Below are 18,590 nucleotides of genomic sequence, written 5' to 3'. Positions count from 1 at the left end.
CAGGCTCCATGCAGGGAGCCCGATGTGGGACTCCATCCTGGGACTCCAGGATCACGCCCTGGGCTGAAGGCAGATGCTCAACCACTGAGCCACCCAGGTGCCCCATGTCTTTTCATTTTCTTAATAGAATCTTTTTTTCTTTTTTTAAAGATTTTATTTATTTATTCATGAGAGATACAGAGACACAGGCAGAGGGAGAAGCAGACTCCTTGCAGGGAGCCCGACGTGGGACTCGATCTGGAGTCTCCAGGATCACACCCTGGGCCGAAGGCGGCGCTAAACCCCTAAGCCACCGGGGCTGCCCAATGGAATCTTTTGATGAAGTACAAGTTTTTAAATTTGATTAAGTTCAATTCATCCTATTTTTTTTCTTTTATAGATCATGCTTTTATGGTGTCACATCAAGGAAAGGCAAATATTAATATCTCTTTTTAGAGAATTATGAGATTTGCTTTATTCTCCATTTAGTGATCAGATCCATTTATTGTGTGAGCTTTGTTGAATGTGTAAGGACTTGCCTCTGGGTGATGATCACATTGTTCCTGCCTCTTCTAAAATTTTTTTTTTTTAATTTTTATTTATTTATGATAGTCACAGAGAGAGAGAGAGAGAGAGAGAGAGAGAGAGGCAGAGACATAGGCAGAGGGAGAAGCAGGCTCCATGCACCGGGAGCCTGATGTGGGATTCGATCCCGGGTCTCCAGGATCGCGCCCTGGGCCAAAGGCAAGCGCCAAACCACTGCGCCACCCAGGGATCCCTGTTCCTGCCTCTTCTAAATGGCTGTTACTAATGAGGCAATATAGTATTGATCAAAAGTGTAGACTTTGTGGCTTGACTGCTTGGGTTTGAATTTTAGCTTTATCTCTTACTAGCAGTATTTCTTTGGGAAAGTTATTTTACTTCTCTGTGCCTCAATTTCCTCATCTGTAAAATGGGGATAATATATCTTTCCTCATAGGGTATTTGTCTATGTAAAGTGCATAGGAAATGCCTGGAACAGAATAAGGGCAAAAAAAAAAAATACTAGCTCTTATTATGAAGGAAGCAATTCTCAACTGTAGTTTGGGATGAAGTTATGGATGGATTTTGGAATCATTTGAGGGGCATTTAAACACTTTGTATGCCTTTCTAAAATGACAGGTCCTGCCACAGGTTAGAGCAGCTGGGGTGATAAACATTGCACTTAGCCTTCCTTGACACATTTACAACTGATTGTTCCTTAAAATGACTTTAATTAAATGAGGCAATTTGAGTTGATGTGTAGAATCACAAAATTCTTTATCAGTTATAAAAATAACTCAAACTCCATTAACACTTAGAAAATGAATAATCTATTAACTCCTGTTGCCAACGCAAAAATTAGGCAGTCTTAGGCAAGCCAAGAACAGAATGTAAGCTATCTGTGTTTGATAAATTCATTTCTTTGCCTTTGGGGTAGTTTATTAATCCAGGGATCAGATTATGGAACCAGAACTTGGCAATGCAAAGTAGGATTTGTGCTTTGCTTTTGCTGGAGGAGAAGATTCTTAACTTTTTTCTTGTCTTCATTTGCAGAATGAACATAATGAAACTTGATACCTACTTAGCTTCAAAAGGGATTCGTGATCTGATATGGGACTAGTATCAGGATACTTTTTTTTTTTTTTAAAAGATTTTGTTTATTCATGAGAGACACAGAGAGAGCCAGAGACACAGGCAGAGGGAGAAGCAGACTCCTTGCAGGGAGCCCAATGGGGAACTCGATCCCTGCACCCGGGATCACGCCCTGAGCTGAAAGCAGACTTTCAACCGCTGAGCCACCCAGGCATCCCTAGTATCATAATACTTAAAGAATTTGTATAATTCAACAACAAATGGGCAAGGAATTCGCATAGATATTTCTCCAGAGGAGGTATCCGACAGGGACATGAAAAGATGTTCAACATCATAGGTCAACAGGGAAATGCAAATCAAAATACATTGAGGTAACGTGTCCTACTCAGTAGAATGGCTATAATAAAATTTTGAAAGGAAAGTAGTAAGTGTTGGCAAAGATGGAGAGAAATAGGAACCCTTATACAGCTCTAAGAATGTAAAATGATTGAGATGTGGAAAACTGGTGATTCCTCAAAAAATTAAGCATTAAAATTACTATGTAACCCAGCAGTTCCAGTCTTAGGTATATACCCAAAAGAACTGAAAACATGGCAACACAGAAACTTGTACATGAATGTTTATAGCAGCATTATGTGTAGTAGCCATGAGATGGTAGCAAACCAAATGGCCATTAAAAGTTAATGAATAAACACATTATGTTATATATACACAATGGAATATTATTCAGCCATAAAAAGGAATGAAGTACCAATACACGGTATAACTTGGATGGACTTTCAGTTAACATGCTAAGTGAAAAAAGTCGGGCACAACAGTCATATATTGATTCCTTTTATATGCTATATCCAGAATAGATAAATCCAAAGAGACAGAAGGCAAATTAGAGGTTACCAGGGGATGAGTGATGCGGAATGGAGAATGTTATGGAGTGTTTTTATGGGGTGAAAAAGTTTTGAAACTAAAGAGGACTGATGGTTGCACAACATTGTGAATACAGTAAATATCACTAAATTGTACACTTTAAAATGGTTAATTGTATGTTAAATGAGTTGCACTTCAATTGTTTTTGAAAAGGGAGATTTATGAGTCTATTTACTATTTTGGCTACCCAGACACAAATGTTTTGAAGTGCAAGGAATAAGAAATGATGAAAAAGGATAACTATATTTGATGTGGCAACTCCAGTGTCTGGATATCTCTCCATATTCATTTTTCATTCTTCTCTCTGCTTGGGAGAATTTATTCTTAAAACATAATATTTTACCTGAAAATACTGTACTGTCTGCTAAGATAGAAACGGTGTTTTTTTTGTTTGTTTGTTTTAGATTTTATTTATTTATTCATGAGAGACAGAGAGAGGCAGAGACATAGAGGGAGAAGCAGACTTCTTGAAGGGAGCCCGATGTAGGACTCCATCCCCAGACCCGGGTTCAAGCCCTGAGCCAAAGGCAGACGTTCAACCACTGAGCCACTCAGTTATCCCAGAAACAGTTTTTTTTTTTGTAGAGAGTATATTGTTCTTTGGGGAATCCCGTCAAAGAAAAAATCCCAGTTGCTCTGGGCCTAACAGAGCTGGTAAAGGAGCAAAAGATATTATTAGAGCCTACATTTAGAAGGCATTCTGTTTCCCCCAGCATGCCATTCTATCAGGCTACCAGTTCCTTTTCAAAAAAATTTATTTCATTGAGGTGAATTTCACATAACACAAAATCAGCCATTTTTTTTAAAAGGTTTTATTTATTCATGAGAGAGACAGACAGAGAGAGAGAGAGAGAGAGAGAGGCAGAGACATAGGCAGAGGGAGAAGCAAGCTCTGTGCTGGGAACCTGACGTGGGACTCGATCCCAGGTCTCCAGGATCACGCCCTGGAAAGCGGCGCTAAACCACTGAGCCACCCAGGCTGCCCCCAAAATCAGCCATTTTAAAGGGAATGATGCATTGGCATTTTGTGCACTTACAGAGTTATGTAACTATGAGCTCTGTATCACTTTGAAACATTTCATCACCCCAAAAAGAAATCCTGTACCCATTAAGCATATGCTTGCCAGCATTTGTTATTTTCTACTTTTTTATTATAGCCAGCCAAATTGGTATGAAATGGTACCTTATTGTGGTTTTCATTTGCATTCTCCTTAATGCCTAATGAAGTCGAACATCTTCATGTGCTTATTGGCCATTTGTATTTCTTCTTTGGAATAATGTCTACTCAAGTTCATTTTTTCTTTCCTTTTTTCTTTCTTTCTTTCTTCCTTCCTTCCTTCCTTCCTTCCTTCCTTCCTTCCTTCCTTCCTTCCTCCTTTCCTTTCCTTTCCTTTCCTTTCCTTTCCTTTCCTTTCCTTTCCTTTCCTTTCCTTTCCTTTCCTTTCCTTTCCTTTCCTTTCTTTTCTTTCTTTCGGCAGAAGGAGAGGGAGAGAGAGAATCTCGAGCAGCCTCTGTGGCCAGGGTGGGGCTCGATCTTACAACCCTGAAATCATGACCTGAGCTGAAATCAAGAGTTGGATGCTTAACTGAATGAGCCACCCAGGCACCCCTCAAATTCATTTTCTATTTTAAAAATTGAGTTCTTTGTTTTTCGCTTGTGGAATGCATTCTTTATATATTATGGATATACACCCTTAACCAGATACATGATTTGCAAATATTTCTGTAATTCTGTAGGTTGTCTTTTTACTTTCTGATAGGTTGTCTTTTTACTTTCTTGATAGTGTTGATACACAAAAGTTTTTAATTTAGGTGAAGTCTCATTTATCTATTTTTGTCTTCTGTTGCCCATTCTATTGATTAATATCTAAGAATCTATTGCCAAGTCCAGGGTCATAAAGATTTTCCCCTAAGAAAACTCTTCTAAGAGTTTTATGGTTTTAGCTCTTATGTTTAGGTCATTAATCAATTTGATGTAATTTTATATATGGTATGAGGTATGGGTCCAACTTCGTTTTTTTGCATGTGGTTGTTCAGTTGTCCTAGAATTATTTGTTGAGGAGATTCTTCTTTCTCCATTAAATTGTCTTGGCATCTGGTTGAAAAATCAGTTGGTCATAGATGTGTGGGCTTATCTCTGGACTCTAAATTCTTTCCCTGCCATTTACTTTTGTGTGGGCTGAGTTTCTTGTTTTTCTCCCTTTGATAACAGGATCATGGGGTTGATAGCACCATTTTCCAGAATCCCAAAAAACTTCACCTAACCATTGGGATGTTGGTGCTTTTGAGTGAACAAGAGATCCAGCAGACATGTGAGATGCTACAGCAGTGTAAAGAGGAATTCATTGAGTAAGTAATCTACAGGAAAGGGGAAGGCTGGTCATCTTTTACTGGCTTCTCTTTGGTATCACAGACTTGGTTTTGCGCTTAGGCAAACTTGTTTTTGTCATATGGTAACAAGGTTTGTTGACTCACCCAGTTGTACTTAACATTGGACCACTGTCCGAAAGGCTTAAAATGGATTTAAAGCAAAAATTAAAAATTTTTATGGAAAGACTTTATACTAGTTTAGTAGGCAAATTCTGTTATTAACAGGACATCCCATTATTTTCTTTGAAAGGAAATTTTCTTCATTATGTATTGAACAGTATGGGATACTGTACTAGTGTTTTGTGCTGCTTAACACATTACAATCTTGGTGGCTTAGAACAATGAAGATTCATTATCTTATAGGTCTGTGGGGGTAGTCTGATATGGGTTTCATTAGGCTCAAATTAAAGTGTCAGCAGGGTTGTTTTCCTATCTGGGGGTTCAAAGGAAGAGTTTATTTCCTTGCTTTTATTTTTTTTAATTAAAAAAATTTTTTTTTATTTCCTTGCTTTTAAAGCCCATCTTCTGTGGTATACGTATACAATGGAATATTACTCAGCCATTAGAAACGACAAATACAAAAAAAAACAAAAAAAAAACGACAAATACCCACCATTTGCTTCAACGTGGATGGAACTGGAGGGTATTATGCTGAGTGAAATAAGTCAATTGGAGAAGGACAAACATTATATGGTCTACTTCATTTGGGGAATATAAAAAACAGTGGAAGGGAATAAAGGGGAAAGGAGAAAAAATGAGTGGGAAATATCAGAAAGGGAGACAGAACATGAGAGACTCCTAACTCTGGGAAAAGAACGAGGGGTGGTTGAAAGGGAGGTGGGCGGGGGGTGGGGGTGACTGGGTGACCGGCACTGAGGGGGGCACTTGATGGGATGAGCACTGGGTATTATGCTATATGTTGGGAAATTGAACTCCAATAAAAAAAATTTTTAAAAAAGCCCATCTTCTTGAGGCTGCACCCACATTCTTTGGCTAGTCACCCCCTTCCTCTATCTTTGTCAGTAGCAGCTTTTCATCACTCTGACCCATTTATCTCTGTGATAAAGTTATCACATATTGGCCATAGTAGGGACAGGTTCACTGCTTTTTAGGACTCATGATTTGATGGAGCCCACCCAGATAATTCAGGATAATCATCCCGTCTCAAACTCCTTAACCTTAATCACATCTGCAAAAGTCTGTCTGCCTTGTAAGATAGCCTATTTACAAATTCCAGAGAATAAGACGTGAATGTCTCTGGAGGGCCATTATTCTGTTACCACAATAACTCAAACATACAACATGATTCCTTACAAAGGTCTTCATTGTATTTCAAGAAATGCACTTTAATTTTCTTTTTTAAATAAGGTAGTTTTGTAAGATACCAATAACTGTTCAAGTAGTCTCTTTGGGCTCCAGGAAAACATTGCTATTCTGGGGGCAGAGTTGTTATTCTTTTTACTATTAAAATTTTATTTTTATTTTTATTTTTTATTTATGATAGTCACACAGAGAGAGAGAGAGAGAGAGAGGCAGAGACACAGGCAGAGGGAGAAGCAGGCTCCATGCACCGGGAGCCCAACGTGGGATTCGATCCTGGGTCTCCAGGATCGCGCCCTGGGCCAAAGGCAGGCGCCAAACTGCTGCACACCCAGGGATTCCTACTATAAAATTTTAATTTATGTGTACATCTGACCTAACAGCTTTATATAAAGAATCATCTTCCCTACTCTTTACTCCTTTTTTCTTAAGATTGATGAAGAATAAGAGAAACTTGAAAACTGACTCATTTGAAGAGGATTTTTAAAATTCAGTTATAATATTCAGGTCCCATACTATTTTAATATGGCCTTGTAGAAATGGGTTCCCTAGTTCATTCGATAAGACGAGGTAAAAAGGATTTAAAAAATTTTATGTATATTATATATGAAACTGTGTAATATAATGACATGTGGGCCATTTCTCCTTTTCCATTGTTTTGAAGATAAGACCCCTGGGACCCCTGGGTGGCTCAGTGGTTGAGCGTCTGCCTTTGGCTCAGGGAGTGATCCTGTGATCCTGGGATCGAATCCCACATTGGGCTCCCTGCTTCTCCCTCTGCCTCTGTCTCTGCTTCTTTCTCTGTATCTCTCATGAATAAATAAGTAAAATCTTTAAAAAAAAAAAAAGATATTTTTCTTGAGCAAAATCATGAGCTGATGGAGTTTGCAGTCTGCAAAGAATACTTCTTTGTCTTGATCTTTGCTCACTGATGGATATAACTGTTTTCTCTCCGTCTTAATCTAAAATTCAAAATAATTGTTTGAAAATTAAATATTTACAATTTCCTTGTGTAAGATAAAACTTTATACCTTACCTCACAAAGCAGAGCAATGTTACCTGGTTTAAGAGTAAGTCCTGATACTTTATTTCCAGATAGTTTTTTGTTAAATGAAACTGAAAGCAGCTGCATTTTCTTGACTGCCATTGGGATAATCTTGCTAAGAAGTTGTTTCAGGGTAGATAAAATATTTGTTTAGGGAAGTTTTTTTTTTTTTTTTTTTTTTTTAACCTACGAAAATCAGGTCACAGGGTTTTAATCACTGAAGCTTTATCCTGAGCTATGTGAGGATTTAACTGAGTTCCTCTCTTTTATGTCTCTTGGTGCCTTTTGTGGCTAAATGCCAAATCTGAGTCCTTTTAAGCATGTCAGGGTTGGTGTGCATAGGAAATGAAGAGCAGCCTTAATAGTTCCTAAGAATTTTTGACATGACAGGATGAAAACAGTAATTGTAGTTTTTCAAATTCAGCAAAGCTTTTGAAATAGGACAAAGTTACACTGCCAAAAATCTGCAGTGCAGGCAAAAATTTTTTGAAGATCCTTTTTTCAAAAGCTGGAAAGATTCAAAACCAGCAAGTAGAGTAAGCCTCCCCAGGCCTCTTCTCCCACCTTCTCCTCTGCCACATTTACTCTCTAAAAAGTATATAGTGCAAAATTAATTTATTTCTGAGGAGGAGAATCAGAATTGGCTGTTTAGATGGATTAGAAGTGCCTTGTTTCCCTAAAAGGAAAAAAAAAATCTCCTACAAAAAAGAACCACATATATACATACACATGAATACACACATGCACACACACTTATAGCCCTGGTGAGTAAAATGTATTATTTAACTTTTTTTCCTACATTACTGTTCTACTATTTATTTATTTATATATTCTGTTCTACTTTAATCTCAGCCTTTGTGCTTGGTATACTTAGAAAGACTCAGTAAACGGCATTGCTGATCTCAACCTTTTGTGTTGTAAAGATCCCAAATTAAAATACAAGAAAGGAAAACATTGAAATTGAATAGACTAATATATACTTCACTGGCTTTTTATTTTTAAAATTATTTATTTATTTATTACTCATGCGAGACACAGAGAGAGAGAGGCAGAGACACAGGCAGAGGGAGAAGCAGGCTCTATGTCTATGCAGGGAGCCCGACGTGGGACTCGATCCCAGGTCTCCAGGATCATGCCCTGGGCCGAAGGCAGCGCTAAACCGCCGGGCCACCAGGGCTGCCCTTCACTGGCTTTTTAAATTGAAATATTAAATAAATGGGGCTAAATTCAGATTTAATGAAACCTGTAGTGCTATATATATATTTTAAAGAAACGGGTAGTTGAATATTTGTTTTAAATTTTGGGGTGTTTTTTGTGTTTAAGGGATGTTATCTGATCAGAAACAGAACTTTGGGGCAGCCCGGGTGGCTCAGCGGTTTAGCGCCGCCTTTGGCCCAGGGCCTGATCCTGGAGACCCTGGATCGAGTCCCACGTCAGGCTCCCTGCACGGAACCTGCGTCTCCCTCTGCCTGTGTCTCTGCCTCTCTCTCTGTGTTTCTCATGAATAAATAAATAAAATATTAAAAAAAAAAAAGAAACAGAACTTTGATTTCAGTTCTTAAGCTAACGGCTCATGTAGCTCTATCGATTTTGAATGAATTATTCAGTGTCCAGTAAACGCTGAAGCTTTAAATGTATCCCTTATGACTTTTCTTTGTGAGATGTAGAACACAAACAGTGCAGTGGCTCTAAAGATAGTCTGACAAATATGCAGTACTTCTTAGTTCCAGTATCACTCTTCTTGTACCTAAATGTTCCCCATAAGCCTGAGGTAGCACCAAATAGTAAGGTAAAGCAGGACAAGAGCGAGGAGGGAAGAGGAAAAATACCCACGGACCAGTGTTTGGTTCCTAATCATTGCCTCAGATGTCATTCAGTTGAAGAGTATGCTCACTGGTGTCCCAGGTGGAACAGTTTTGTCATCAAGACAAAGAGCACCAGGCAAACCACTGAATTTCTCTCCCTCTTGGTAAATCCTAGGGAAGGTTGAAAGAGTTTATGTTCCTGCTCCAAAGGCAGGCTTTAGATCCTGTTTCATGGTTTCATTTTTTGTTGTTCTTGATACCCCATCTCATTCTAAAGATTTGAGGTAGTTTGTAATGAGGACATAGATATGAAAGATAATGTTAAAGTCAGGGAGTTCAGAAACCGTAAAGATGGGATGGGGAGAAAATGTTTACCTGAAAACCAAGGAAATGTTCTAATTGTACTTGAATATTAGAATTTAGTAGTTTTCTGGCAGCCCCGTTGACTTAGTGGTTTGGTGCCACCCTCGGCCCTGGGTGTGATCCTGGAGACCGGGGATTGAGTCCCACATTGCGCTCCCTGCATGGAGCCTGCTTTTCCCTCTGCCTTTGTCTCTGCCTCTCTCTCTCTCTCTCTGTCTGTCTCTCATGAATAAATAAGTTTAAAAAAAATCTTAAAAAGAAAAAAGAATTTAGTAGTTTTCAAGTACTGGTATACTTGAACTGTATTCCACAAACACATCGATTATTACAGTTCTTTCTGATAAAAAGGACCATAGCAATTTTTTTAGGAAAGAATCCTTTGCTTGTTCTTTTTTTTTTTTTTTTAAAAGATTTAATTTATTTATTCATGAAAGACAGAGAGAGAGAGAGAGAGAGAGAGAGAGAGGCAGAGACACAGGCAGAGGGAGAAGCAGGCTCCATGCAGCGAGCCTGATGTGGGACTTGATCCCGGGTCTCCAGGATCACACCCTGGGTTGCAGGCGGCGCTAAACCGTTACGCCACTGGGGCTGCCCCCTTTGCTTGTTTTTATTTCAAGAAAAACTTGTCATGTAAATATTAACTCAAAATGATGATGAGTAGTGTCTTCAGGAATTTTGCAGAAGATACAGTGGTTCATATGGTTCTCTCGTATTGATCCCTAGAATTTGAGGTTATAACATTAGACATAATCCAGTAAAAACATATTAAGGGGAAACTAAACCAATGGTATGGTGCTTTTGGGTGATCTAACTATGCAGAGTTAGGACCCCCCCACCACGTCCTCCCTCTTGGTCCTATGTATAGTTAGTATTAAACTGTTTTTCTCATGTAAGTTTGATTGTTGACTGCACTTTGATAGGATTGAATGGCAGTCTTTCATATTGAATTCTTTGGCTGTTACTTGAAAAGGAGATGTGTTGTTGGTTAAAGCTATAGGCCTTAGGTAAAAGTGCAGAGCTTGGCTTATGTTTTGGAATATCCTACTTATTAGAGGTGGTAATAGGGATTCTTATGATGAAGGCAATTTTTCTTGAATATCTGTCCAAAATATTTAGTTTCTTACTGAAAGAGATTCTATCTTGTGCAATAATATGGTTTTGAAGTTTTAGGGAAATATATATATTTTTAAAGATTTTATTTATTTGAGAGAGAGAAAGCTTGAGCAAGGTTGGGGAAGGCAGAGGGAGAGGTAAAAGCAGACTCCCCACTAAGCAGAGAGTCCAATGCAGGGCTCCATCCTAGGACCCTGGATCATGACCTGAGCTGAAGGCAGATGTTTGACTGACCCCCCCCAAGTGCCCCTAAGAGAATCTTTGCCATGAAGATTCCTAGGCTACAAAGGGTCTTTGTATGGCTTTGGTTCAATATCAAAATAACATTTTTGTTACCAGAGATCTATGGAGTACCTATTTTATATAAGATTGTGCCATGTGCTGGGGATATAGGAATAGACAAGATGGATGGACTCCCTGGCCTCATGAGGCTTGCAGAAGACTATGTGTGGTGAGCTGATTTTTAGCTAGGTTTCATCTTGGCACTGCAGGGCCATTTCTGGCTGAAGCTTGAGTCTGTTTAAGGCATCTGGGAAGAAGCAGGATGGTGAGGTTTTACTTAACAGAAAAGTAATACATGCACATGTGAAACTAATATAATGTATCTCAATTATACATCAGTTAAAATGAGGTAATAATGTATTAGTTTTGGAGAAGTCAAAATTGTAGATAAGCAAATATATCGCTTTTAATCCTACCACTTAAAGATGACTATTAACGATTTCACACTTGTTTATATGCATGTGTGTAGTTTTTTTGAGGTGTAATTTACTTACAGTAAAATGCACAGATCTTAAGTGTAGTTGATGAGTTTTAACAAACACCTACACTCATGTAACTTCAGCCAAATCAAAATGTAGTACATTGTCATCACTCTGCAGTTCCCTCGTGACCTTTTCCAAAAAATTCACTTCTCCCAGAAATAATTGTTGTTCTGATTTCTGTTTCTATAGATTAATTTTGCTTGTTCATGAATGTCATATAAATAAAATCATTCAGTATATACATTTTTGTGTTTGGCTTCTTTTGTATCTGTACAGTATAAAAAGTTGTGTTTGGCTTCTTTTGCTTCTATATTTTTATATTAGCTTTTTAATAGGTAATACACTTACATGGTTCAAAAATTTTTTATTTTTATTATTATTATTTTTTTTTTTTTTAAGAAAGGGTTTTTCTTTTTTTTTTTTTTAATTTTTTTTTTTTTTAATTTATTCATGATAGTCACAGAGAGAGAGAGAGAGATGCAGAGACACAGGCGAGGGAGAAGCAGGCTCCATGCACCGGGAGCCCGACGTGGGATTCGATCCCGGGTCTCCAGGATCGCGCCCTGGGCCAAAGGCAGGCGCTAAACCGCTGCGCCACCCAGGGATCCCCTATTTTTATTATTTTTAAAGATTTTATTTATTTACTCATGAGAGACACAGAGAGAGAGAGAGAGAGGCAGAGACACAGGCAGAGGGAGAAGCAGGCTCCATTCAGGGAGCCTGACATGGGACTCAAACCCAGGTCTCCAGAATCAGGCCCTGGGCTGAAGGCAGCACTAAACCCCTGAGCCACCTGGGCTGCCTGGTTCAAAATTTTAAAGATACATTGTTAGCAGCAATTTGGCAATATTTATAAAAATTCTTCAAGAATAGGGACGCCTGGGTGGCTCAGTGGTTGAGTGTCTGCCTTTGGCTTAGGTCATGATCCCAGGATCCTGGGATCAGGTCCTGCATCGGGCTCCCAGAGGAGAGCCTGCTTCTCCCTCTGCCTATGTCTCTGCCTCTCTCTCTCTCTGTGTCTCTCATGAATAAATAAATAAAATATTTTTTTAAAAAGTCTTCAAGAACAGAAACCTTTTTTTGTCCCAGTAGTTCAATTTTTAGGAGCCAAACCTAAGGAAATAATTATGAATTCAGCTACATACTCAACCATAGCTGATAAAGGAAAGCTCTTTACAGAAGAATTCCACCTGGTAAATGTAGAAGTTATGATGAAATTAGAATATCACCATTTTGCAACCCCTGACAAAATAATGGATAAAGACAATGATTAGCAATGGCTATTAAGATTTTTTTTTAAGATTTTGTTTATTTATTCATGAGAGACACAGAGAGGCAGAGACATAGGCAGAGGGAGAAGCAGGCTCCATGCAGAGAGCCTGATGCGGGACTTGATCCTGTGACTCCAGGACCACACCCTGAGCCAAAGGCAGATGCTTAACCACCCAGGCGTCCCAGCTGTTAGGACTTAATGGCAAAAGTCTATATATATATATATTTTTAAAGATTTTATTTATTTATTTACGAGAGACACAGAGAGAGAGAGAGAGGCAGAGACACAGGCAGAGTGAGAAGCAGGCCCCATGCAGGGAGCCTGACGCTGGACTCGATCCCGGGTCTCCAGATCACACCCTGGGCTGAAGGTGGCGCTAAACTGCTGAGCCACCAGGGCTGCCCGCAAAAGGCTATATTTTTATAAATATTGCCAAATTGCTGCTAAAGATGTGCTACTACTTTATGCCTCCACCATTGTTAGATGAGTAAATGGTGTGTTTGCAGCTTGTGGAAATAATGAAATAAAACCCAAGAGATGAGCAACACAGTAAATGTCTTTGTTAGTCAGAACTGTCATTCCTTGACGTTTTCCTCTAAGTACTAATAAACTGGTATTGAGTAACTATAGGGCGAGTTTGGGAATTCTTGTGTTTTTAGTTGGTGTGCACAGAATGTGTTAATTTTGAAATTAGAAGGATGATTAGATAATATTGTTAGCAAAAGAAAAAAAACCCAGCAATTCCATTTTTGTAATATTTGACTGTGTATAATAACTATGTTTAAAATATAATGGCCCTCTCAGCTTAAACAGTTACAAAAATCTAATGTTTTTTTCCGTTGCAGTGACATTTCTGGGGGCAAACCCCTAGAAGTAGAGATGGCAGGGATAGAATACATGAATGATGATCCTGGCATGGTGGATGTTCTTTATGCCAAAGTCCATATGAAAGATGGCTCCAACAGGTATGTTTCTGGAATGCTTCTTTGCTTTTATCAAGAGGTTCCTAAAAAAAAATTCCTAGAAGTTCAGCGAGTTTTGATTCCTTTTCTTTGCGATCTTATGATTGAAAAAAAAAATTCTTTCTTAAAAGAGGAATTTGTTGTAGGAAAAAGTATCAGATTTTAATTGATAGTTATTGAGTTACTTTGATGGTAGATATTGATTATAACAATCTAGTTTTTATGAGCTCAGTGCTTTCTTCATGTTTTTCAGGGTAATAGGAGGCAGGAAGGATGGCCTTTTAGGATAGTAGTTGGAAAAGTGACATAATACCTGTCTAGTGTTTACCAGGACAAAGTGGGAATGAGGGATGCCTGGGTGGCTCAGTGTTTGAGCGTCTGCCTTCCAGCTCCGGCCATGATCCTAGAGTGCCCGGATCGAGTCCCACATCAGGCTCCTTGCATGGAGCCTGCCTCTCTGCCTATGTCTCTGCCTCTCTCTCTCTCTCTCTCTCTCTCTCTCGGTCTCTCATGAATAAATAAATAAAATCTTAAAAACAACAACAAAAAAACAAAGTGGGAATGATAACTACACAAACTCTGTAAGGCTTTTAGGTAAGTTAATCTACATGAATACTTAGAACAGTGCTTAGTGCATATAAACATCATCAAAACACATCAAATGTTTACTGTTTTTTACCTGTGTTATTACCACACTTAGATCACTTGTAAGGATTCTCAGTTTGCAACCCAGGCTATTTCTGAGGCTGGTCTAGGCATCCAGAGCCATTTCCAAGGTTAATAGCACCATTTATTAGTCTAGTCAAGGTCTTCAGTGAGCAGAGGAGCCAAACTTGAATTGGAAGTTTGTTTTTGTGGTCTTTTTATTAAGACAGCATAGAACAGAGCTCACGCTGAACCAGGAACCTTGTAGAGAAAATCAAAGTCTCTAGGCAGGCCCCCAAGTTGATTTGCTTTTGTAGAGGATCCCTTGTAAGGTTTCTCAGCTCAAATTGATTATCTCAATTATCTCCTATTTCAATTCAATTGGAAGTGAATTTTTGGAGGAAGGTAGGAAGAGATGGTATAGAATCAAATGTATGTATTTTGGTCCAGATTTGTCTCTTCATAGATACCTGGCATGTGCTAAAATAGCATACTAATGACCTTGCCTTAAAATACAGGGGCACATTGTTCCTATGGGATATCCTAAAACATTTCTGCCAGGTTGGAATTTGATATCTGGTATGGATCACTTACTTTGTGTTGTAAGTTATAACTATTCCAAATGTCTTCACCATGTTATAGGGCTGCTATATAAGGGGTAGATTACTTTTCAGTTTTGTGAACAAAAACAGTGAATGATAAGGTCATCTCAAACTTTTTGATCACATAATCACTTTCATTTCTTAATTATTGAGGATACCAAAGAGCCTTTCTTTATATGGGTAATAGTTATCTATATTTACCTTATTAGAAGTTAAAATTGCGAAATTTAACATTTGATAGTTCATTAAAAATAGTAAGATATTTTTTGTTTATATAAATAACATATTTTTCATTAAAAAATCTATTTTCCAAGCCAAAAATATTTAGTGAGAAGATAGACATTGTTTAACATTTTTGTAAATTTCTGTAATAGAAGACAGTTGGGTTCTCATATCTGCTTCTCTATTGAGTGTGTTGCAGTATGTTGTTTTGATTGAAGTATACAAGAAAATCTGGACTCACACAGAAATGTATTTGGAAAAACAAAGAGTACTTTAATGGTATTTTCAGACAATGTTGGCTATTTGGTACTACACTAAAACTTGACAAGTTACAAGTTACATTGAAAAGGTCATTTGCAATGTGAAATCAGAAACCAGATCAGTTAACATTTCATACACTTGCATTAAAATCTGTTGGTCTCTTTTGCATTTTGAGTGGATCTTTAACCTATGCACAATTTTATATTGGTCATTTAGAAAATATTGGTTTACTGAGTTATGCAGGTCTTCCAAATGTTGTCACATTTCATTATGCAATATATATTTTTTCATTATGCAATATTAAAAATGTATTACTCGCACTCTAATTTCATCATAATCTTTAAGTATTAGGAAGCTGCTGTCAACCTCATGGTAGCAGATACAGATTTTCTAAAAATTCTAATTTTCACTTGAAAGCTTGAATTTTATTATTGGCCCAAAATACTGTTTTTCTTGAAGTTCTTTTTTGAGAAAATGTCTGTCAAATAACCAAGTCTGAATAACCATAATTTGTCAGTCGTTCTTTCAAATACAAATGGTGTTCATGGACAAAGAGGCTAGTTCAGCTCCAGCTCTAACAATCTCACAAGTGCTTTTCCTCCAGACAACCATCTACTTTGGTATACAGCCGAACTGCTTTATACATACTATCATTTTTATCACACAAGGATATTAAAAAGGCATGTACTTAAGGCCTGGGATTTAATAAAATTGATTATTTTTACTGTTTCATCAAGGATAAATAAAATTGGGACGCCTGGGTAGCTCAGTGGTTGAATGTCTGCCTTCAGCCCAGGTTGTGACCCTGGGGTCCTGGGATCGAGGCCCACATTGAATTCCCCTCGGGGAGCCTGCTTCTCCCTCTGCCTATGTCTCTGCCTCTCTGTGTCTCTCATGAATAAATAAATAAAATCCTAAAAAAAAAAAAGGATAAATGAAACTAGGTTTGTTTTTTTTTAAACTGTGGATGTGTAGGGAAGAATATACTACTGCTAGTACAATTTGATGCTCCTGTCTTCATTCATGCTAAGATGCCAGTAGTTTTACCCAGCATTGCTTTTGCACTGTCCATGTGAATGTCATTACAGTGAAAAAGGCAAATAATGTCATACAATTATTATAAATATAGTTTTGACTTCATGGACTCCCCTCAGAAAGTCTCAGGTACCTTCAAAAATCCACAAGCCTTTGATCTAGGTAACGTTTTATTTCTAACATTGAAGATTGCATAGTTTCTAGGGAAATTATAACTAACTTGTTTCACAGTTACTCTTACCTGGCACTGTGCTTAGATTGTATTATCCCCATTTTATCTTTGTAAGATCTGTGTAAGATAGATGCTATTAGTATGCCTATTTTATAGATAGGGAGGTTCAGAGAGTTTAAGTAGTTCAGCTAAGGAATGCGCAGACAGCAAAACCTTACGCTCTGCATCTCTGTGTAAGAATAAAGGTTTTCAGTGTGTGTATGCTAGGTTAAGTAGGATAGACTATGTTTCATTTCTTATTTCTTGAGTAAAATGGAAAGTTGTGATGTACTTTTTTTTTGAAAGTGATAAAATTCACATAACATAAAAAATCACTATTTCAACCATTTTAAAGTATATAATTTTGTGGCATTAAGGACATTAACAACGTGTGCAACTATCACCACTGTGTAGCTCCAGAACATTTTAATCACCCCAAAAGGAAATCCTGTATGCATTAACCAGTCACTCCCCATTTTTCTACACCCCTCTTTTCTGCCCTCCCCAGTTCCTGGCAGACATTAGTCTACTGACTGCCTCTATGGATTTGCCTATTGTGGATATTTCTTATAAATGGAACCACATAATATGTGGCCTTTTATGTCTGGCTTCTTTAACTCAGCATAATGTTTTCCGAGGTGTATCCATGTTGTAGCATGGATCAGTACCTTGTTCCTTTTTAAGGCTGAGTGACATTTCATTCATTGTATGAAGAGACCACATTTTTGTTTATCCATTCATGGACATATGGGTTGTTTCCACCTTAACTATTGTGAATAGAGATGACTTCAATTCTTATGGGCTGACTCACTTTTAAAATGTATTAAAGTTTTTATTTTCTTGATTAACCTTGTAGTTTTATAGGGCATCATAGCCACTCTGCCTGACCTATGTTTGTTTCTTTATTATCTATTACAGGATTTATTTAATTTCTGTTCATACTAGTTTAAACCTTACTGTTATAAATCTGAAACCTTGATGGCCTATAGATAGATATACAGCTAAAACATGAAGCTATATAGAAAATTTAGATAGGATTACAGCATTTCATTAAATAAAATAGTGAATTCTTCCTAATCTCTGGCTTCAAGTCTGCTTTAACATACATATATCACAGACTCCACAGTTTTGTTTTTTTTTTTTTAATTTTTTATTTATTTATGATAGTCACAGAGAGAGAGAGAGAGGCAGAGACACAGGCGGAGGGAGAAGCAGGCTCCATGCACCGGGAGCCTGATGTGGGATTCGATCCCGGGTCTCCAGGATCCCGCCCTGGGCCAAAGGCAGGCGCCAAACCGCTGCGCCACCCAGGGATCCCGACTCCACAGTTTTTATTTACTCTATTCTTGGTGGCCTCCAGAGGGAAAAAGAGAGGTCAGTGGGAAGAGATAATAAAATCATTACTTTGAGTTTGCCCATTGGGTATCTTTACCTTTTGTTTTAATGGTTAGATCCTTGGTTCTGTAGAAGGTCTTTAAGGGTCAAGATTAATAGGTTTTTGAGATTGGAAGAAAATAAGAGCTATAGAAGCTAGATGGCTTTTGAAGACAGTGCTCAGATAATTGGTACCCACATTAATGGGACAGGGAGTACTTCAAAGGTGAATACACCCTTATTTCCCCCATAGATCCAGACCTTACAAATTTTGCACACTGACTGTTGTCAAGGCTTTGTAAATTGAAAGGTCTTATGAGATATCTACTGAATCCACTAGTGCGATCAACCAAGAACATTTCATGAGTAATTCCCATCTCTCTTACTGCTCTATTTATTTTTCTGTTGCCTAGCCCTCTTTCACAAGGAGAGACATGTGTATGTTATTTCAAAAATGATTTGTAAATTTCCCTCCTAAAATTTGTGGGAATTACTGAGAAATTTAAGCACCTCTTATTTAATTCAATTTTAAAATTATTTGAATGCCTCCTTTGTGCAAGGTATTTTGGAAGGCTGTGCAAATTGATACAGAAAGGAACATTAAATCTGTTTGTTTATATGAAGAGATACTGCTCAGTGCAGGAGGCATGGGAGAGAGGCTATGTTGTATTAAAAATACATTCAACTTTCTTTATGTGATTTCATATA

The 18,590-nt window shown here is 37.9% G+C and overlaps 1 protein-coding gene across 8 annotated transcripts in view; it reads left to right on the top strand.

Moving 5' to 3' along the window:
* Positions 1–18,590, top strand: part of ASCC1 (activating signal cointegrator 1 complex subunit 1) — a 98,928-nt gene that overhangs the window by 33,470 nt on the left and 46,868 nt on the right. For all 8 annotated transcript variants that reach the window (XR_012001109.1, XR_012001110.1, XM_026004145.2 and 5 more), the window contains 2 exons: positions 4,730–4,866; positions 13,416–13,535. Coding sequence is in view for 6 of the 8 variants with exons in the window: in XM_026004145.2 (XP_025859930.1) it covers positions 4,730–4,866; positions 13,416–13,535 (257 nt within the window). In the remaining 2 variants the exon portion in view is untranslated. The remainder of the gene's footprint in view (positions 1–4,729; positions 4,867–13,415; positions 13,536–18,590) is intronic.

The sequence above is a fragment of the Vulpes vulpes genome, chromosome 4 (genome assembly GCF_048418805.1).
Source record: "Vulpes vulpes isolate BD-2025 chromosome 4, VulVul3, whole genome shotgun sequence".
Classification (NCBI taxonomy): Eukaryota; Metazoa; Chordata; class Mammalia; order Carnivora; family Canidae; genus Vulpes; species Vulpes vulpes.
This window is presented reverse-complemented; position numbering and strand designations above follow the sequence as displayed.